General features: G+C 38.4%; 5 protein-coding genes across 5 annotated transcripts in view; all 5 read right to left on the bottom strand.

The window, feature by feature from the left end:
* Nucleotides 1-1,606: 1,606 nt before the first annotated feature.
* On the bottom strand, nucleotides 1,607-4,728 carry cyba (cytochrome b-245, alpha polypeptide). The gene is made up of 6 exons (XM_085167770.1): nucleotides 4,574-4,728; nucleotides 4,247-4,316; nucleotides 3,064-3,138; nucleotides 2,893-2,976; nucleotides 2,682-2,763; nucleotides 1,607-2,274 (listed from the first exon to the last, which is right to left on the bottom strand). The coding sequence occupies exons 1-6, from the start codon at nucleotides 4,629-4,631 to the stop codon at nucleotides 2,083-2,085; spliced, it is 561 nt and encodes a 186-aa protein (XP_085023896.1). The 5' UTR covers nucleotides 4,632-4,728; the 3' UTR covers nucleotides 1,607-2,082.
* Nucleotides 4,729-5,106: 378 nt separating this feature from the next.
* Nucleotides 5,107-11,612, bottom strand: mvda (mevalonate (diphospho) decarboxylase a). The gene is made up of 10 exons (XM_085167738.1): nucleotides 11,278-11,612; nucleotides 10,984-11,054; nucleotides 9,699-9,813; nucleotides 9,458-9,604; nucleotides 9,137-9,336; nucleotides 8,940-9,014; nucleotides 8,594-8,812; nucleotides 8,068-8,183; nucleotides 6,064-6,172; nucleotides 5,107-5,668 (listed from the first exon to the last, which is right to left on the bottom strand). The coding sequence occupies exons 1-10, from the start codon at nucleotides 11,351-11,353 to the stop codon at nucleotides 5,588-5,590; spliced, it is 1,209 nt and encodes a 402-aa protein (XP_085023864.1). The 5' UTR covers nucleotides 11,354-11,612; the 3' UTR covers nucleotides 5,107-5,587.
* A 927-nt stretch (nucleotides 11,613-12,539) lies between these two features.
* On the bottom strand, nucleotides 12,540-15,753 carry pdcd5 (programmed cell death 5). Its single transcript, XM_085167812.1, has 6 exons — nucleotides 15,548-15,753; nucleotides 14,367-14,404; nucleotides 13,811-13,872; nucleotides 13,626-13,717; nucleotides 12,928-12,999; nucleotides 12,540-12,836 (listed from the first exon to the last, which is right to left on the bottom strand). The coding sequence occupies exons 1-6, from the start codon at nucleotides 15,611-15,613 to the stop codon at nucleotides 12,789-12,791; spliced, it is 378 nt and encodes a 125-aa protein (XP_085023938.1). The 5' UTR covers nucleotides 15,614-15,753; the 3' UTR covers nucleotides 12,540-12,788.
* Nucleotides 15,754-16,172: 419 nt separating this feature from the next.
* uraha (urate (5-hydroxyiso-) hydrolase a) lies at nucleotides 16,173-18,557 on the bottom strand. The gene is made up of 4 exons (XM_085167800.1): nucleotides 17,543-18,557; nucleotides 16,978-17,117; nucleotides 16,722-16,857; nucleotides 16,173-16,558 (listed from the first exon to the last, which is right to left on the bottom strand). Exons 1-4 carry the CDS (start codon nucleotides 17,594-17,596, stop codon nucleotides 16,469-16,471), a joined length of 420 nt encoding a protein of 139 aa, XP_085023926.1. The 5' UTR covers nucleotides 17,597-18,557; the 3' UTR covers nucleotides 16,173-16,468.
* A 102-nt stretch (nucleotides 18,558-18,659) lies between these two features.
* LOC146525744 (uncharacterized) overlaps nucleotides 18,660-21,512 on the bottom strand; it is a 42,624-nt gene continuing 39,771 nt past the window's right edge. Inside the window, exons 6-7 of the mRNA XM_085167762.1 lie at nucleotides 20,790-20,947; nucleotides 18,660-20,416 (exon numbers count right to left, since the gene is read on the bottom strand). Of these exons, the coding sequence (XP_085023888.1) occupies nucleotides 20,378-20,416; nucleotides 20,790-20,947 (197 nt within the window). The 3' untranslated portion in view covers nucleotides 18,660-20,377. The remainder of the gene's footprint in view (nucleotides 20,417-20,789; nucleotides 20,948-21,512) is intronic.

Genomic DNA, 21,512 nt, shown 5'->3' with positions numbered 1-21,512 from the left:
AGTACACAGGACACAGAACAGAAACATACACAATTTTTCTTACATATTTACATTAAGGACAACGGTTACTATAAACAGAGAGAACTGTACAGTTATTAAATTAAATAAAAATAATTACAGGTAAGAGGCAAACCAGGTTGTAGTGCGAATCGGTTAATTAACTTATTGCAGTTACAGCATTGATGTAAACATCTATGTTTGTTGGGAGCAGTTCTGATTGTACAGTCTGACAGCTGCAGGGAGGAAGGACCTGCGGAAACGCTCCTTCATGCATCGAGGATGCAGCAGTCTGTCACTGAAGGAGCTCTGCAGTTCAGCAACATCTACATGCATGGGGTGGGAGACTCTGTCCATCAGAGATGTTATTTTGGCCAGAGTCCTTCTGTCTCCCACCACCTGCACTGGGTCCAGGGTGCATCCCAGAACAGAGCTGGCCTTCCTGATGAGTTTATCCAGCCTCTTCCTCTCAGCTGCCGATAAACTGCTGCTCCAACATACCACACTGTAAAAAATGACAGATGCCACCACAGAGTCATAGAAGGATGAGGATGGGAGAGCAAGATAAATATGTCTACTAGGGAATACACAACCCAAGCCATTAAAAGCCATGCAATTTAAATAACTTGCGCAATTAATGACGCTAGATTTATCGATAAATTATCAGAACTTGTAAAATGTGTTTGTATGACCTACATCTGAATTTCATACGAGTTGGACACAACTTATTTTGACATTTGTTAAGTTATGTGTTTCTATAGATTTTCCACGCTTATTTCACTATTTAAAGAAAAATCATGAGCATTACAATTAAGCTCAGTTGTTTTATAATTTATTTTGAATGGTTTGAAAAATAACAAATGAATCAACAAAACTGACTTCATAACTAGTCTTACTTTGCCTTTGAATCAACATCTAATGCAGCACAACTTCGTTTGTAGTTCTCTCGTTGAACAGGAGGTGGCAGAATTAACCTACTTTATAAACAAGACAAACAACTTTTCTAGCGGCATAAAAAACCCGTGAAAATATGCAGATTTAAGGACATTAAATTGAATATGAATCATATTGTCTTGATGATTATTTTAAAAATACAACATATACATTAAAATGCTTTTAAATAGATCAAACACTGTACATTAGTGCTAGGCCCCAAACTAAAATGAAGAACTACTGTACTACTATGGTTTCTACACAGAATCCACAAAACCCATGGATTATCATCTGACAGTATGCATTATTCATAAGCAGATGCCTGACAGGTCAGCTGTGACACACACACACACACACACACACACACACACACACACACACACACACACACACACACAAACATGATTATAATACAATACATAAACATGCAGAACTTGTCTGACAACCAGCACCTAAACCAAATGAATGATCCTAAGATTTTTTTCCCTTTGTAAGCCAACAATTGATGGCAATATGACAAAAATGCAGAAGAAGAAAGAAACAGCTGAGACAAGAAAGGGAAATTCTGACATATTGAAATTGTGTACATTTGCAAAATGGGGAAGTTGCATTGCTTAAAATAATTTACCACAGAAACCTTGTAGAATAGAGATTTAAAGAATACGCCTACAACACATAATGAGTCAAAGGATAAAAGGAGTTTATTTACAACACAGTGAAAATGCTAGCAAAAAGTTTAATAAATGGCTTAATGTCAGCCATATACAGTCAAAACCAGCAGGTCCATTTATTCCTGTTAAACAGCATTGGGATGAGCTGCTTTTTAAGAAATACGTAAAGGGTTAAAACACGGTATAATTATTTTGGATGCAGAACAACTTAAAACAAATTGACAATATTTATTAGCGGATGACACTTAGCAGCTACAGTGTTTATATTTATATTCTGTTGTCTGATTTTTCTTTCTTCATTGAACAAATTATTTCCTTCATTTTCTCCTCCCATTTTTCTCCAAGTTGAGGTAAGGAGGTGTGTGTCTAACTTGTTGCCCGGTCAACAGAAACACTAAACTTCAGAAAAACGTTGTTCATCCAGAGTTACACAATCCAGTAAACTCCAACTGTAACTGGTTATGGATTGAAGCTATACTGCTTATTCATCATCAGTAACAGACATGGGGTTGTCATAGGCTGATTTTTCAAGGTCGCCTGCTTGTTTCCTGCGCATCTCTGGAGGAGGTCTAGGTGGTGGATTCTGAGGAGGATTCTTGATGCTCTCTGCAACTGGTTTTCGGGTCTCCTTCCGTGGAAGAATGGGCTCCCAATGCTCGCCTCGTATAGCGGCCTACAAAGCAAGAAGATGACAAATCAACAATGACTGGCTTGTGGATGATTAAGTTAAGCATGACTGAAAGTTACTGTTAAAGTCTGAAAATTAGGAAGATTATTATTACTGGTCCTTATCTTTGACACTCACAGTAGTTTAGAAAATATAAAAATAAACAGTGCAACCTCGAAAGCTTCCACAGAGATCCACAGAGGTGTTGAGGAATTCAGTCACACCCCTAACTGTTCAGATTTCACAACTACATCTTTCAACAGAGGTGCCAGTAACGAAACAACCTCTTCCTTGTTGCTATTTCCTTGTTTCCATTAACTGGCCAGTTCCTGCTTCAGTTAACAACTTTATCAAAAAGTTATTTAACTTGCTGGACAAAAGAAAAATAAATGGGTTAAAAGCTGCAAACTTACTGCAAGGTAGATGAGGCTGGCAATGCCAAGGCAGACACATCCGAGAACAGTGGCAAGCATAAAACCTCCAGGTACACAGATGCTGAGGAAAAAAACAAAAACAAAGGGATTTTGATGACAAAAGACAAAATAAACCAAGTCATAATCCTTGACTAATCGACAGTGATAGAAAGCTGTTTGGCAAAGATAGCAGCTGAGATAAGAAACTCACGCAGCATGTAAGAATGCCCTGACATAGTAGTTCCTGGTCAGTGGTCCAAAGGCTTTTACACACACAGTGAAGCAGTACTGGCCCCTGAGAGAAATTAAGACACAACGATGAGCAATTTAGAACTTGTCCATTAAAGTCCAGCACACATCCAAATGAATAGTGTTTGCTTACGTTCTCTCCACACTCGTGCCCTTGGCCCTCTTGCTTCTGGGATACTCAAGTAGACACACAAATACCCCAGCAGCACTAGTTATCTGTCAAGGTGTTTTCTTTAAAATAATGTTCTTTATTTGCATGCAAAGTGTCACACAGACATAAAAACAGAAACAATATATCATCATCAGTAAACACAGTGCACTAAGTCAACAGGACCAAAAGAAGTCAGATAAGAATGCTCACTGAGATAAGTCTGAGAAGTGAAATTGAGATAAACACTGGTGACGCTGAGCAGGTTCAGCAGGCAAAGACAATAATGAATGAGAGCATTGTTTCTAATACAAAAGAGAATATGTCCATTATTTCATAAGAATAGCTACTTGGGGAAAAGAAAGTACTTTCCCATGTTGTATTTTTGCCATTAATGAATAAAAAGAAATAATGTTCTTGCATGTCAGTGTGAACATTGTTAAGCACAGGATCGGCTAAATCCATAATACTAGAACATTTGGTCAGGTTTGATGTTAACTTGCTGCATAATTGTGCTTAACATACTGTGTGATGCATCATATACATTTGACAGTTATTGTATTAATAACACTCGTTCAACTGCTTGTCAATAAAAACACCAATTCAGTCACTAATGAGGCTGGAACAAGATGCATTTTGAAATATATTAATAACTTTAAATAAGCCTTAGAGAGAAAGAAAATTCACCCACTGAGCTGCGAAAACACTTCCTGCTAGAAAAGATAGGAGAGGAATGGCTGCACTGATTGAGCGGCAATGCAATAGAAACTAAAATGACATGTTGTGCAGAGAAGGATCTCTGAGCACAAAATCTGTCAAAAAAAGCAAATGGTCGTCGGCAGCTTTAGACCACACAGGCTGCAATTTGTGCAGCTAAGAAAAGTAAACAGAGCACACAGTGGGCCCATGAGTGGACATGCATGGCTGGAAAAAACATATTGCCTGGTTGATTGGCGATGACTCTCTTCCTGTATGCATTCCTGCATGCAAACTGTAGCCTGAATACATACTTTATATCAGTTCTAATCGAGAGATTTTTGTGACGTAAATAACATCTGTACTTTATTTTAAGTTATTTAGCATATTATTATTTCTACAACACAGAAAAAGCTTAATTAAGCCAAAAATCCAGACAAAATTAAAAAATACAACTGAAAATAAAGGATACACTGCATAAGCAGCAAACTGCCACCCTCTGAACTGTCCAGCAACGCCTACGATTCCTCCTGTGAGGAGAACTGAAAGAAGAAAACAGGAAGATAAGATTAAAATAATACACTCCAGCAGACTGCACAAACAAAGAGATGGTAAACTGTACTTTATTATGTTGTCAGAAACACTCTGTAAATGAACTAGACAAGAGGCTAAAAGTATAATTCCCTTTGAAAATATTCTGTTTGAATTAAACCGCTCATATAACCGAATAAGACAAGAAGAAACATGCTAAATACCCCCCCTCCCTTTCCCTCCATAATAATAAAGTTTTCATACTCACTTAGACCCGACGCCAAAGCCTGCTCATTAGCCCACATCGCCCACTCAATCTTCCCCATTATGTTAACCTAACAGCGCCTCTGCAACCTCCTGGAACTCCTCCGGCGTGGATTACCGACGGTGATAATAGTTTCTACAAGGAAGAAAATGTATTTACGAGATTTGAGGGGTGCAGGTGGGCAGGTCAGAGGGCGAGGCTTGTTCTGCCTTAGCCAATCCCCGTTTCAAGCGTCATGTCCGAAAAAATGCAGCGCTACAGCGGAAGAGGAAGAACCGAAAACTCCTGGCAGGTAACACAAGGAAAAGAAAGACAGGCGTTATACCAAGATATTCACACTGTGATTGTTGACTGTGGTTAGGTTACCGGAATTTGTAAAAGTTTTGTTTTTTCCTTTTCTATTATTTGCTGTCCTTTTTTGCTGCTTCTGTACAAGAATTATGAGTCAAACTTTTAAAGTTCTGAGATTGAATAGAGAATTATTTTTTCATCTGGATGAGAATCAGATAATGACAAAAATCACAAACAACAAATGAAATCTTGACCAAAATATATTTTATTGTGTGCCATTGACATTGAATTGACATGAATTAAATATGTACTGTTGATCAGAATTGGTGATTAACAAAAAGAAACAAAAAACTGTACAGACAATGATTTGATCAGACAGGTCAGAGAACAATGGGTCAGCTCCAGTCAGCAGTCCAATCTCTATTTATGACTCAGTGCATTGCTCACTGCAAGAGTTTCCACTTATTTACTACCAGTGTCAAGGCAGTATCAGTGTTTATCTACCTGCAGACACACAGAAATGATTAAATGAAAGAGCACAAAGGAGTAATGATGATATGAAAAGAGACCAAACAGGACAGTTTAATATTTAAAGGGAGACGTATCATCTTCCACTGTTGTGAGGAAGGTGTCTGGTATTGCTGTGATATAAGTTGTATGCGACTAAGTCACATTGGCTTTCCTATTGCTCAGTAGAACTCGCTCCTTTAGGGCTGCAGGAGGAAATCACATCGTTTTCTTGGGAAAACCATCAGATGAAAGCAGGTGCTGAGTGGGATCCTCTACAACACGCGGGCCTGGTCCAGCCTTGAAGACAATACAAGAAGATGAAACATTAGATTAATTATGTGTGTCTGAGTGTTCACAGCTTCAAATTTATACCTTTATTCTTTCCCCTTGGAAACGTTAGCTTTTCAAATGAAGCACTCACTGGTCAAAGGTTCAGATAACTGTCATGCTCTTTCAGTGCCCTAGTTAAATGGACCAATGCAAGACAATGTTTCATAACAGCATGTTGAAACGTATTGCATAGACACATCTGAACTTTCTTGCAATCCTACAGCAGACACATCACTGCAGTTTTGTGCAGCATAGATGGATCATTTAAATCTAAAACCTCTGTATCTTTCAGCTGCTGTTTAAAGTAAGCCTATAATACAAAGTTGGAGTAATTGCTTGTGTGGGTAAATATGGGTGAATACCTTAGTACTAATTATGTAGTTTATTCCCTTTGGCATGGGTTCCAGACCAATACCTTGCTTCAGCTCCTCAGAAAGAGAAGCACAGTTGACTGGAAGACCCTTAATAAAGCTGCAGAGAGGAAAGAAGCACTCAGTGACACATTTTAAAAAGGACTGAAGGCCAAATACACCTTAATAAGCAAAAGTACAAGTTTACCATTTGTTCTAAAACATTATTCAGATGCAACATTAAGTCCTCTGTGGAAGTCCATTTAGCAGCATTTGCAGGTTCAGATCTTCATAGACATTTCTCTAGATTTATTCTTCTAGGCAGGTTTTTTCTAGCTCAAGCTATTTCTGTGTTTTCATGTTGTGTGCAATTTGAAGCAGGTTATCTTCATGATCTCTTTCTGAAATCTTTACATCCCTCCGTCTTCATGTCCCTTCTGTGGAGAAAGACCCCAATAGTATGCAAGCATCCTGATTCACTTGCCTTCAGCAAGATAATAAGCAGTGCCTGGTATTAGTCAGAAATAGTGGTCTGCTCAGGGAGTTAAGTGTGTGGATTATTTGACCAGTAAGTTGGCTGTCCTTTCAGCAGGTTTTCTTTCTTTTTTTTTTTTTTTCCGCCTGTCCCATTTGGTTCTTTAGCTGTCAGAATTGTTGTCTGAAGACCAACAAGGATACCCAATGGATTTATTTTGCCAAATGGGTCATCATGGCATTGCCGTATTGGTCCATTTGATCGACCTTTGTTTTTATTATTTATTTTATTTTCAGTTGTTACAGACGGGACAGACATGAGTGAGGGATAGGAAAGGGAGAAAGAAAGAGGAAGGAAAAGAAAAACAGAAGGGGAGAGGGACAGTGAGAAAAGGGTTCACCTTCCCACCCTCATGCACACATATACAAACACTCAGCACTCACCCAACGTAGGAATAAACCCAGACATGTAAATGGACATGTACACACAATCACACTCCCCAAACATACTCTATACCCCGGGTCCAGGTATCCTCACCCCCAGAGATGGAAACGGCACCCAGACCCAAGAGATGTTACCCTTCCCTCCGGGGTGGAGGCAAGCAGACCGCCCCAGGCTCCGCGGCAGCAGGGAGGCCAATCGGACAGCCAGCATCTCTTCCCAGCCCCCCCGCCCCGATGGCTAGCAGAGAACGGGGGTGTGTTAAGACCCCATACCTCCCTCCTCCCGCTCAAGTGTAGTGTTGCTGCGTGTTGCTCTAAAGTGTATTTAAAACAAGGGAGAGCATGGTGCTGCTGCCAGAGAGCAGCAGGTGTTAGCACGGCCCCTCCCGAGAACCCTCAATGTCTACATGGATTTAAAATTGAGAGGTGGGCACCGGCGCCAGAGGTAGGTTTGCTTTCAGCAGGTTTTCACAACAACTTGAGGACCTCTGAGGTTCAGTCAGAGCAGACCTTTCTTGCTTGATCACTTATTTTGGTTGGATGGCAAGGTAACTTCTGGTAAATATCTTCTAGAGATCTTAATCTACTGAGTACAATACACTTTTGGGAACACTCAAAACCTCAGAAATGGTGTTCTTGACCACAGTTTTATGGTCAGTTTTTACAGAGTTTCCTGGACTTTGGGCCTTAATACAATATGATTTGTTAGACTTTCTTTACAGGCACATGCCTTGGTAAGCTGTGCTCAAATCATTTAGGTTTCCACAGTCATGTTGTAGACACGTGTCAAAAATAATTAAAGCAAACAGGATGCACCTGACCAAAATGTTCAATGCAACAGCAAAGGGTTTAAACACCTTGGTAAGAACTGATTTCAGTTCTTGATTTTTAACAAATCAAAACAAGTTTCACTTTCACAAATTTCAGAGTAGGTTAATGGGCAAAAGGTCTGCTTTATCAGTTTTAGATTACACGAAAAGACCTAATACTTTCCACTGTATATATCTATATATATGCATTTAAATGTTGATTTTTCAGGATTAATTAATTGCTATAGACAGACTTTAAAGAGAATGAGCTTAACATCCTTCAACTTACTCTGCTCCGTTGGTTTCTGGGGGAAAGAAATATTGAACCACGTGCACAAACTCAGGAACGTGCTGCTGTAAAGTGAAGATCACAGCATTGGGCCCTGCATCAAAAGTGTAGGCTACCTATAAAGATAATAAACACAATGTGACTATTGCAGAAAAAAAATTAGATTTTCCTGTCTCCAGTTTAAAACCATCACACATCTTTCACATCTTCTTTACGGCATCATAAAAAAAATATGGATTACTTTAACACATGAGGAAATTAAGTTTTCTTTATTTCATTGAAAGCATGGTATGGTGTTGAGTGATGGACTGGCAACATGTCCACTGTTAAACTAAACTCTCGCCCCATATATGAGCTGGGACAGGCACCTGTGACCCCACTCGGATGAGTGGTTAAGAAAAATCAATTTCATGGAAAAACAATAAAATAAAATGGAAATAAGGGAATGGAAATACAAATATGTATAAATAAATAAAGTCCAGTGTCCAGATATTTCTCTCATAACGCCACTGTAATAGCTGCTCACCCTCGTCTGCCCGTAATGATTGTTGTAACGATGGACCAAGCTGATGATCTGCTGCGAAACATGATTGAGGTAGAAGATAGGGGGGTATGTGTCGAGGCAGGTGGCATGAAACTGGTTACTATCCTTCATGGTTAGTTCAGCAAATGCAGTAAAGTCCTTTTTTCGTATTGCTTCAGTCATCTCTACCATCCGGCCTGGGACAACAGATTCAGCGCGGTGCTAACACAGGCACACACAGACACAGGTATGACAGTCAGACATGTGTTGTATTAGTGAGCTGGGTTTAAATAAAGTGCCAATCAATATACATTAAAATTCTGACATTTGCAGTATAAGGTGAACAAACCTTTAATAGGCAGCTTGTTTTTACACTGGTTTGCATTCCAGAGGTGCTGCCAACTGGCTTCTGCTCTGCACTGGCCTGTGACAGAAGTGCATCAAATTGATGTAACTTTTGCATTCCTGCATTTGTAAAAGCGCAAATTCATCAGCATTATTTTCACTTATTTACTGTCACTCTCCTATACCCACAATCAGACCTACCACTAGTACGAGGATTCTGAGCTCAGGCCAGTGAGTCTCTGGCTCCACCTGCTGGGCTAAACTGTCCTTCCCATCCTCTTTGTTTCCCATGATCCACTGGACGAAACCTCCATACATGCTCCGGCATGCACTGCCAGAGCCTTGACGAGCAATCCCAGACAACTCTCCTTCTACTCCGAACACCCGAGCCAGAGAGTAAACTGCGCCACAGAACAGTCAAAAAAAGACAAAGACACTGGGACTAAGTGAAGCAATATCAACTATAAGAAAGATGGAGAAGGAGATGTTAGCAAAAGTGAATTATAGCACAGACAAGCTCACCCAGGCAAGCAAATCCAGCTGCAGAAGAGGCGAGTCCAGCAGCAGTGGGGAAGTTGTTAACTGAGCAAATGTGGACTTTGTGTGACAAACTAGCTGAATCCACGCCAGAGTCTCCATCATTACGCCTCTTCCGTGCCAAACGTCGAACTAAATATAAAGAAAAAAGAAAGGAAACTACATTGTAGTATGCACACCTTTCTGTCTGTTCTATGATTTTACAAATATAATGCACAACACTCACTCTCTCTCAGACAGGACTGCAGTCTGGGATGGGTTACGTCCTCCTCTTTACCGTTGAGCCATATTCGATCCTCCTGAAATGATCTGCTGGTTGCAACTGTAGTGGTTGTTTTCAGCTAAGCAGAAGAAGAAAGGAAGGTACGTCGGTATCAAGCTGCATTTACAGTGGTGTGCAAAAATCTTGAACCATCCCTCATTTTTTTCTATTATGTTTCCAAGAACCAGACCTTTTTGTAGTTTTTTAAGAGTGCTCGAGAGCAATAGTTCTCCAGGCATTCTGAAGTTCTTTCAAACTTTTACTTTGGACATTGGATGCTTTTATACACATTTTTAGTCCAGTCCTTGTACCCAACCACTTATAGAGGGATCTGTTTTTGTTTATTAAGCCACTTAAAACTGATTTATCAATCACTCAAGCATAAAAAAGGCACCTAACTCAAGGGATGAACCAGTGTTATGTCCATACATAACAGACCAATTAGCCAAACCAATTTTAAATTGTATCTTTAAGAACTTTGTTACTTCAGCCCGTTCCAAAACATTTTGTGATTTCTTTAGGTAAAGCTACATAAAAAATAAAAATGTATTTTTGCACCAAGAAGATGATTCCCAAAGCGTTATTTGCCAAAAGCATATCTCATCATGGGTGTGCAGTGTGTTCTTCAAAAAGGACCAAAGAACTGACAGATCCTGACAGAGAACAGAACAAAAAAGCAGCAAACATGCAAAGAAGAGCAAAAGAGAAACTAGAGAAATAATGGTGCTGTATGTAGTATTTCATGTTATTACTAATATAACATAATATCCAACGTGAAGCCCGGAGACATGTGAAAAGCACAAAACACAGTGTATGTCTGTGTATCCCAGTTTCAAGGGACAGTGCAAAAGTGATGCCAATCGTCTGTAATCTGAGTAACAGAGAATTTCTTCCAGATTGTCACAATACTTTTTCCCCCAATATTCATTTAGTAGAATATCTAATAGACGTGAACAGGTAAAGTTTAATATAACTGTGTTCACACTGCAAATAATACTAAAACAGCAGACAAATATTTAAAGTTTGTCTGACAATCCTAATTGAGACCAACAGTAATGTTATGAAATAATATTCTCTTAACAGTCTATTTTATAGAGACTTTGGCTCCATTAAGTGAACTCTTACTGCCACAGCAGCAGTTATTCTGCAGCGCTCGGCAGGGACACACGACGAAATGAGAAAACATAGAGAAAGAGTGTGTGTTTTTACAGACACAGGCTTCGTGAGGATTTCGTTTTAATTAACATACCTGGTCTTGATGCAATGTGACGCTCAAAGATGAGTTAATGGGTAGAATTAAGTCTTCATTTCTCTTGCCCCCTGAAAAGTAAGAAGGCTTTAACGCGGAGTCCACAACCGAGGTGTCATTAGCCTGATATTAGGATACAATATAAATAGACTCGAGAGTAATTCAGACCTTTAATAGCCAATATTCAGTCAGACGTTAACACACAGGCACTGTCGATTCAGTTTTACTTGAGTCCAAATGATACAACCATAACAAAACAATGCTAACTCAAACACAAGTCGAGATGATACTTACAGTATTTAATGACAGCTATATTCACTGGAGCGGTACATGTAACTATATGTGGCTGCTCAGTTCTGTCCTCCGGCATGGCTCTGCATATACACTAATATAAAGACTACCTGAATGTTTTTAAAACACACTGTACAACCCTCTCCCCGAGTTTAGCACTCTCAGCGTGGCTGCCTGCACCTTACTGTAGCGTTTCCTAGCAGACTCACCCGATTGGTTAGTGATGAACATGTGACTAACCCGAGCACCAATCAGAGTCGGGCTGAGTGCACTGAACTCTAAATAGCCAATGAGAAATTATCTGACCACGGTCGTGTGAAAATGAGGCAAGCGTAAGACCAACCCAGACCCCTATCGTCGGTGTTAGGGTTTATTCAAGTCAACGCAATTTTGAATTATAAACGCAATATGAATTAAAAATCTTAATAAGTGCTCAGGCAGGAAATGACTATTGTGAATTAGAGATAAGCTGCAGGATTCGGTGCTGAAAAGGTACTCAGTTATTGTATTTGACATGTAATGAACAACTGAGGTACATTAAATGCTTTCTTATACTGTACATCATTATTGGTACTGACACCGATAAAAGCAGTTCTGTCAGTGTGGTGACTACAGTGATTTCGGACAGACTTTTCTACAGATAATAAAGTATATTAATATAAAACACATTTCCCCATCTTGCATTTTATTTCAAAAGTTGTTGGATACATTTGGCAGTCTGTTAACTCCTGCTTCTGAATCGAACGTCAAAATGTGAACTTATTTATAAAGCAAAAAGTCCAGAGTCAATCATCCACCTCATCCATAGACTGACAGTCTACCTATGTATGGTGGGGACGTTACTGTGTATTGATGTTGTGATATTTGATGTTCAAGTCAGTGGAATACAATTTGTGTTTAATTCTAAATGGAAACTTAAAAAAAGATTTAACACTCATTTAAATGGTGAAGGACAATTTTAGAAACAGTCCACTAATAAGGAAAAACATTTCAATTTAAGGCTCATTTACTTTATATGTGAACCCTCAAGGTACACATCAGCAACAAGAATCCTAGAATAACAGCTAATGGGATAGTAGCCTAGATGGCAATTAAAGAGTAGACCCACATAAAATGCATTAACATCAGTATTATCTGCATTTTAACATATTTCTAATGTTTGAAGACAATGCATGAACCGTGGTGAAAATAAAGGAAACTACTGAGATGGACTAGGAGAGTCAAACAGTGCCATGAGCTGTCAGATAAGCAGTAAAAATTTGTAGCATCTTGATTGAAGAGTTTACAAAAGAAAATGTTAATTGACATTGTGTTCAACAATCCCACCAAATGCTGCAATATCAAATGTCCTTGTTTTCCATCTTGGTTGGTAGTTTCCAAAGACACACAGAAGCTAGTGTGGCATCTCAGGGTTCAGCTAACAGGAACACACTAGTCAGCGATCCTGTCAGAGTCCCAGCAAAGCATGTCAACTGCTCTGATTTGGTTGCTCATTCCAGAGCTCCTGTTGAAAGTTAATAGTCGTCCTCATCATCTGAGTCCATCACCCTCCGTCTGTTGAACTGTCAAGTAGAGTATATTAGAAATGTAATACAGATAAATTACAGGAAAAAAAAAAAAATCAAATGTATGTGACATTTCAGAGAAACTTACTGTAACGGTTGTCTTTTTTTCTGTTTGTTGACTGACTTTTTCTAGGATCTCGATCAAGCCTGATTCTGTAATCTGACAAAAGTGGAAATGAGTTTATTCAATATGTTTTGCTAGAAGCATTCAAAGTTAAAGTTATTTGAGGAAAAAAAAGAGTTTTGAGAGGAATGCATAGTGAAAAACTACATACACTCTTGCTGCTTAAATGGACTTAAATGATCGTCAGCAAGTGTGACCACCTCTGAAAGCAGAAGTTTGGCACTTTGCTGGCACCATGCAGGCACCTTGCAGTTGAGTTAACTGCAAACTCCACTGTACACGGAAATATTATAGTTTAAATCTGCCTGACAACTACAGCTTGGCTGAAACTGGATCACACAATAGGATAATGATGCCAAGCACAGTGACAAATCTACAACAGAATGACTGAAAAAAAACCTCCAAAAGTGTCACAATCTAGACTTCAACCTGATTGAAATCCTGTGCATAAATGAATGCCCGCAAACCCAAAGCGACTGTAGGAACACTGTAAACAAGTGTGGGGGTGAAGTTTCTCCACAATGATGTGAGAAAATGATTTCTTCAACTTATTACTGCTAAAGGTGGTTCTACAAGATACTGAATGGTGGGGTGTATTTAGTTTTTCATAGGATCGCAGAAAGTGCTGTGAAAACATTTTCCCCATGTCTGTACTTTCTTACCTTTCCTCCCAGCTTTCCAAAACGAGCCATTTGAATGAGATAGTTTTCAACTGCATTTGCCTTTTCTGGCTTCACCAAGGCAAGATTGCTCACTAAAAAATAAAATACAATGAGACAGCACTATTAATTTCCAAAGAGGAGTTTTATTAGGATGAAGGATATACAGTATATGAAACCACACTTACATCTCGCACGGGCAGACTGGTCTAGAACTTGAGCCAATATGGAGTTCCTCATATCTGTTTCTCTGTAATTAGAAAACAATTACATTGATCAACTGAGACCAGCTAAAAGAAAACAAAAGATACTGTATTTATATAGAAGCTAAGCAGTAAGACTACCAGGTTGGTCAGCTACACTGAGAGTTTAGATATTACATATATGTCAAAAACTTTCAGTGCTGGCTCACAGCGGGTCATCTAATTGTTGGGGTTTCTCCGTATTAATGTAATGGGTCTATACCTTACAATATTAAGCACCTTGAGGTGACTGTTGTTGTAATTTGGCACTATATAAATAAGACTGAGTTAAATAGGAAAAAATATATTCAACTGAAGTTATATATACACATTTCTGCTGTATGGAAATATTTTGGTTCAGTTACAAAAAAAGTGCAATACTTACGGCATATAACAGTTAGTCTAAAAAAAACCCAACCCAGTCCTTTATGCAAGTACAAGTACTATATACAGGAAAAATTCAGCTAAAGTAGTTTCTTTTTAGATCAATTACACATCGTACCTTTGTTTGGCCTCCTCTGCTTGCTGATTATTACCTTCCTGGAAGTATACAGGACAGCACCATTAAATACAGATTTTATTTATACATTCAGTTAACTGGTAGACATTTTATTTTATTCCATCCACCAATCAAACAGTACTTTGATGTTGGTAATGGTGAAAAGTTGATAAAGTAACTTATTTGCTGTTATTTTCAGGTCTGACGATACAAGAAGGACCATGAGAGCAATCTCTTTGGTTATGTTTTCAAGTTTCTTTGTTTTGTTTTTAAAAATTCTATATTTTACTCAAACCAGTATAGCAAAGTATACCATAATGGCTTATCTTTAATCGAGTTTGTAAATTTGTTGCTTTGGATATTTTTTAATGGTAGGTACTCTATAATGTCCTCTAGACAATGAATTAAAGTCCAGTATGTTCTCTATTTTGTAACAAATAAAGTTAGACTACTGTCAACAAACAAACAAAACTCATATGACAGATTTTTTTAAATAGGCACATTCAGTGAAAAGTTCCTATTACAGTCTTCTTGAGGTAAGTTGGATATCATCAATGAGCTTTAAAACCCACTGATCATTGTATTTTTGAGGTCACAAAAAGACATAAAATAGAAATTTATGAGTGTCAAATATTTTCAAAAACAATGACAGAAACCCAGACACGTGAGGACTCTCTAATCACTGCACTGCATGTGAATTAGTATAAATACTTATTTCTGACATATGATAATGTATTAGACTACTGACAGTTCACCAAACACGTCAGAAATTGCTGCCGCTTACTCACATGCTGTGCTAAAGTCAAAGTTGAGATAAAGACACACACACACACACACACACACAAATTATCTGTAGAAAGGAGGAAGCACAACGACCACTCCATCAGTAGCAAGTCTAAAAATGTGTTCAATTTTGTTCCAACAAGCCAGCGCTTTGATTTTCAGAGGGTATGCGCTGACTGATACAAAGCTAGCACTATGGTGATGTTAACACATCTAGATGAGGAAGCAAATATCATCTGCACCTAACACGAGGCTCATTAAGTTAGCGTGTATATCCCTTAAGTTAGAGTTAAGTGGTGGTTTGTTTTTATTTTAGCTACACTAGCTAGCAGCATACTGAACTCAGCATTTCCATATAAGGCGGGTGAAACCATGCTTTCCAGTGCCTATTCGGTTCTTACCCCTTGCTTTGCCTGTAGCTCCGCCATTCTTTGCCGCCTTATCGCCTCTAATTCTTCGTCTGCCATTTTTTATAAGTGTAATATTGACCTAAAAGTCAAAAGTGGGATGGTGTATCGCAATAAAATTCCCACTAAACGGCTATCACAGGCTAGGCCCTGCCTAACTGAAGGAAGGACAATCGACGTCAGAAAAACAGATCCGACAGGCTCGATCAATCAATGAGAGAGTCAGGATCACTCAGTCGTGCACTGTATCATTATGCCTCTGACGTGATATATTTTATTCTCCCAAGTCTTGGCAATCATTATAACATTATAACATTTTCCCCAGGAAGTCCGTTTGATTTTTCTCCAAAATATAAGGTTAGGGTAGGGCTGTGGCCAAAGTTACCACCAATAATTACTTATACCTCATAGGGGTAATACTGGAAGAAGGATCTCTAACTGGAAATATGAAAAATCTTAACTTTATCCTACAGCGATTTGTATGGTTCTTGTGATGATATACTCTCAGGTTTCACAGGACCTGGAGGGGTTTCTTGAAGGTTACTGTCTTTTTAAAGGCAGTGCACATGTAACACAATTGATCAATCAATATGTTTCAATTTGTATCACATACAGAAACTGGTGATTTAGACAGATGTATTATTTGATAGTTTAGACGTTACACATCTTAAAATAACAGCTTACAATAGTTGATATGGTAGACTAAAGTACAGCATATATTAATAAGTGTTTTTTGTTTGTTTTTTTAAAGAAAGAAAATATGGTATTGTGGCACTATTACAACAAAAAGAATAATTGAAAGGGAGTATTGTGCCTTGTCAATATGTCCAATATGTGTGACAGTTCATTCAGTGCCATCATGTGATGTGTCAAACAGCTGACAGGTAATCTCAGGAGGTTCCTCTTGCTTGATATCTAGCTCCCTCTGTATGTACTGTAAGAGAAACGACTCAGAAGCAGAGGAATATGGTACTTTTGCCCAGGGTCATTTATGGTGAAGACAATCTGCAAGAAGAAAAAAGAAAAACAGAAAGATTACAGAGATAAGATTAATATCCAAGTCCATACAAATGGTTTAAATTGGACACAAATTTACCGATTTAGTCTCAAAAATTGTGATGACACCAAAAGTAAATCGTAGATATCAACAGTTTTAGCATTTCCTCACCTCAACATACGGGTAAAAGCAGGTCTCTCCCATACTCGCCCAATACTGAGCCGTCTCAAAATGCATTTTGTACACACCAGATTTAAATGATTGTTTTGCGATAAGTCCAGGGCAACGTCCATCATCATTAGTGGTCCTGTTCAAAAAGCATAAGATCGAAGAGCTTTGCACAAAGACATCAACTCTTACAGCAGTCCTTGAGATTTTCAACTAATTATAGGTTTCTTGGTGATGCTTTTTTTTTCCAGGTTCTTACCCGGTGGTGACTAAATTCCAGGTGTTTGTGGAGGGGTCTTGTTGATAAAGGCTGAGGGCCATATTTGACCCGGGGACACCCATTGCAGTGTTCAGCACATGTGTGGTCAGAGGACTAGGTGATCCTGACATTGCTGTGAGCTACAGACCGAAGACATAGGACTTTAAACAGAGCAGCTTAATATGGAGGAATCACATTAAAATAGTAATATTAAGATGAAACAATATCCACACATTTGCATCTTACAAATGAGATATTGATGCTGGTGTAGTTTTCTTAAAGCACTAGTGAGTTCTTGCAATGTTAAACTATCTTTGGCACTTTAAAGATTTTAGACAACAACCACAACAGAACCCTTGGTTTAAATTTGCCACAAGACTGTGTTCAATAATTAAAAATAGCATATTTTGTTATATTTGATATTGAACTGTTAACTAAAACTAATGTCACCTCAGCCATAAGTTATAGTACTTAACAACCTATCGACTATATAATGCTGTTTCACTTTATTTTAAAATCACAAATCTTCACTTTTATCATGTATTTCTTAAAATGTTACACTTACCTTATTACCAGGCAAAATCTGACTCTTCAGTTGCTGCAGCCTGGATGCGCTCATGAGCACTGATGAATAAAAAATCTGGGTTTGCAGTTTTTTACTGAGTAATGTAATGTTACGGTATATGTAACAGCTTCAGATCTTTATTAGAAAACCCCCACAAAGTTCTGAACACTGTCCTCTTCAGTATGACATTCAGTTCACATGTGCTTATCTTTTTGTCAACAGCACGCTAGTTACGCAAGAGCTCCTTTTGTCACACTTCGTTTTCAGCACTTTGAACTTGGATGATTAAAGTTGCTTCCTCTGGGGCCGAGCAGATTAGCACAGTAAATGGCATTAAAAGTAACAAAGTTGCATTCTCACATCTTCCCCCTGCTTGAATTTCACAAAAGAATATTCACAACATAATTTTATATGAACCACTCAACCTTAACCTCCAGCTTCAAATTCAGCTCCCGGAGTTCAGCATCAGAGTTGTTAAATATAAAGACTTGTTGATTTTATTGTTGACAGCAGAGCTCTGCTTCACAGTTCATAATGGTGACTTTTTAGCAGTGCAGTTCTTTTTTTTCTGATGCTTCCATATCAAACTATATCATCAGGTACATGCTGACATTAGAGCGCAAGACGGCAATGTGGTTAATGTGCATCATCAATCACTAAAAATCACCAGGCTGTCCTATTTGGCTGCATTTCATTTCATGTCTTCATCTCATGTTTGTTTATTAATCATTCATATTATTACTGATGAGAAAAAGAGAGCAAAAGATTTTTACATGTCTTAGTTTTTAGTACCCTTTCAGGTCCTTGTGACCTATGGCCTAAATTAAACTGAAACCTGGCCATTTTCCCCATGTGGCCTCCGTATCTCAGCTCAGTAAAGCTTTCCCTTTCTCTCTTAATTATCTCTCTCAGGCTAAGCCAGCTTTCTAAAGAGACAGCTGCTGATGGAAAGGCTGCAGGTGGATTTTTGTTTTTCAAACTCTGACATATATAAAAAAAAGAGTCATATTTTGTTTCAGTGTTTTCTGACTCAGCAGAAATTCACAGGCTGCTGGAAAGTCTTGTCAAATGTCTGCTTTTGCCTAGGTCTTTCAGAATAAAAACACAACACCACAAATAATGTTTATACTCAATATGAAAATACTTTTACTACAGTGACAATGAGTATTTCCACTTGGCAATATCTTAAGAATGCAAACAAAAACATGTAACACCATAGGAATTATAATAATATCATTATTTTCTTTAAAAAACACACGGAAGTCCTAAAGCAAGATTAAAATTGTACAGCTAAACAATTACAGTAAAGTATACAATAATACACATTATTACACTGACCTGGGTCTTCGCACATCTTAAAGTGTCTAATACATAGAGGAAGAGAGTTATAACATTATTCTAATACACTTAAAGGAGATAAAATACTCTTTCCTTCTGAAAATACTTAATGGGTATAGTATATCATTCATACTCATACCTACAGGTGGAAAACAAACCATTTATCTCCTGAGTGATTATCCAGCTAAATTCTGATATCTGAAAAATATGACTTAAGGTTTAAAAATGAAAGAGCTGTGTGCAGAGTTTAGAATACTTGAAGTAACACAGAGTTCATTTTCATTATACTGTCCACACAATATTCCAGTTCTAGTCTTAATTTGGAAATAGTGGCATGTTTACATGGTTGAGAAAACCCCATGCTTAATTAATATCTAGTCCTATGTGTTTTGTACATGATTTACTTCAAGGTCCTTAAGGCCTTTAGACATTTTGTAACACTGAATGATTTTGCTGTTTCCAGGGGGAAAGGAAAAAAAACCCAAACAAAATGATGAAGCAGCTGTAGAAACACTCATATTAACAGTATCTATAAATGATTAATGTGTGTAAAGTCTGACATTAATCTATGTCATCTGTTTTCATAAAAACAAAGAAAAAAACCCAGAGTGACCCATGCATGGTAAAAAAGTACAATCTGAAGTGAAAAATTAAACTAATGAGGAAGTGCTTGAAAACCTGCATACTATCTGATAGACACCAGTGTGGTTGCACAAAGACTTCAGGTCCTTTAGAAGTCCATGGGAAAATGACTTTCTGACTTGACCCCTGTAAACACATTCCTGCTCAGTTTATGGGTTCTGTCACTCGTTTTTGGTCATACTGAATTTAAAAAAAGAAATTAGTTTGTTTTATAAACCTGGGTAATACTGTGTTTCAAAATAGAGGCTTATCTGTGGTACGAAATCGCACGCTCATTAGCATGTGAGACGTCACTCTCCAGTATGCCAAATGCTCATCTCCAGGCTTCAAAACAGGACTTCAGAAACCCGTGTGTGACATCACGGTAGCTACGTCCATCTTTTATACCGCCTGTGACGTGAGCAAAATAAACTGGCAGGTTTGTTTCATTATGATTTAATGATTCATATCTATTTTGCTGAAACATTGAGATTCATGCTGGAGTTTTGCTGTTGGTGCAAACTCACTCATACAGTAGAACTGGTTCATTTCAGGTAGACATGTAAAATTGATAAACTCATCGTTCTGTTTTGTTTATTTGTTACAGCAAGGTCACGGTCTATCTGTCACTATCTTAGGCAAGCCTGCCAAGTTCTGGTCAGTTGGATGCATGTGTACTTGCTTCTCAAAATTGATCTGTATCTGGATCATGGTCACGTTAAACGAGTTGCTGTGATTAAATTAAATGCATTATGTTATTTGATATGTACACCCTATGTTGAGCTTCTGATGTGGGTGTTAGCCTGATGGCTCAGGTTCTCTTCCTCCATGTTTGGCACCTTATCCATGTCTTTTACGTTTTCTCACATTCCTCCTTCATATTTCCTCCTCAGGGTCAGAGCTGTGGTGGCTCATCTGTGACAGACAAACAGGCAGACAGACAGTGGGAGGGAAACAAAGAAGGCGTTTCATTAACTGCCAGCTCAGAATGACTCAGGAAAATTTTGTTATGCCAGTATACGCTGATTTCAAGAAGCAAAGTCTTGCTTAATGTCCAAGCCACTCCTAAGACTGAAATATGTGGGCTTCTTGCCTGTATGACTTTCAAGTAAAAACAATGTTTTCTAAAAAAAATAATAACAATTATACAAAATTACTCCCCATCCATATTCACAAAATGTAGCCCTAACAGAGACCAAAATAATGTTCCAGACAAAATATTAAACTTTTTTTGGTCATAGCATCAGTATCCCCTTAAACTAGCATATGCTTTATAAACATCATTTACCGTGTGGTGGTCATCGTCAAGCTCTCTCAGGTCAGGGCTCTCCTTGTGAATTCGATGGCGGGAACTAGGAGGGGAGAGGGAGGAAAGGGAGTGCTCTGGGCTGCTGGGTGATGCAGCATATGGTGAGCCAACTGGACTGTCCTCTCTCAGTGGAGACCCTGAAAAAAAAAAGAAAGAAAAAGAATAAACATATGTACACACGACATTCGCAGTTTTATTTGAGATTAATTGCTGTTCGCACAGCGTATAGAAGAAAATTCGTGTTCTCTGATTTTATACTAGATGACAGGCAGAAAAATGAGTGGGAGTGACAAGATGAAGGACAGATGTGATGATAGCGAGAGGGAGATGAGAGATGGCAAGGCTAGACAGTGAGGGACAGGGGAATGAAGCAAAGCTGGAGATAAATTAATATAAAGATGAGAGCTATCTATCAGCCAAGGTCAATCAAAGTAGACAGGAGAGTTTTAACACAGACTTTTGCAGGTACAAATCCACAGATAGTAAAATGAAGGTTGTCCAGGACTGTTTTTTCAGTCGAATGTTGTGATAATGGTTTCAAGGTTAAAGTACTGTCTTCAGTCAACAACATTTAAGTGTAGCAGTGACTGAGGGGTTGGGAGCTCAGAGGAGGTTGAACTGCATCAGGTGAGAGGGAGTGGTGTAAACTCAGTGTTTCAGTTATGATCAGTTTAATTAAGGCAGAGGCTAAAATAATTTCCT

This window comes from Neolamprologus multifasciatus, chromosome 1 (assembly GCF_963576455.1).
Source record: "Neolamprologus multifasciatus chromosome 1, fNeoMul1.2, whole genome shotgun sequence".
Lineage (NCBI taxonomy): Eukaryota > Metazoa > Chordata > Actinopteri > Cichliformes > Cichlidae > Neolamprologus > Neolamprologus multifasciatus.
The sequence above is the reverse complement of the archived record's forward strand: the minus strand, read 5'-3'. Positions and strand labels throughout refer to the sequence as shown.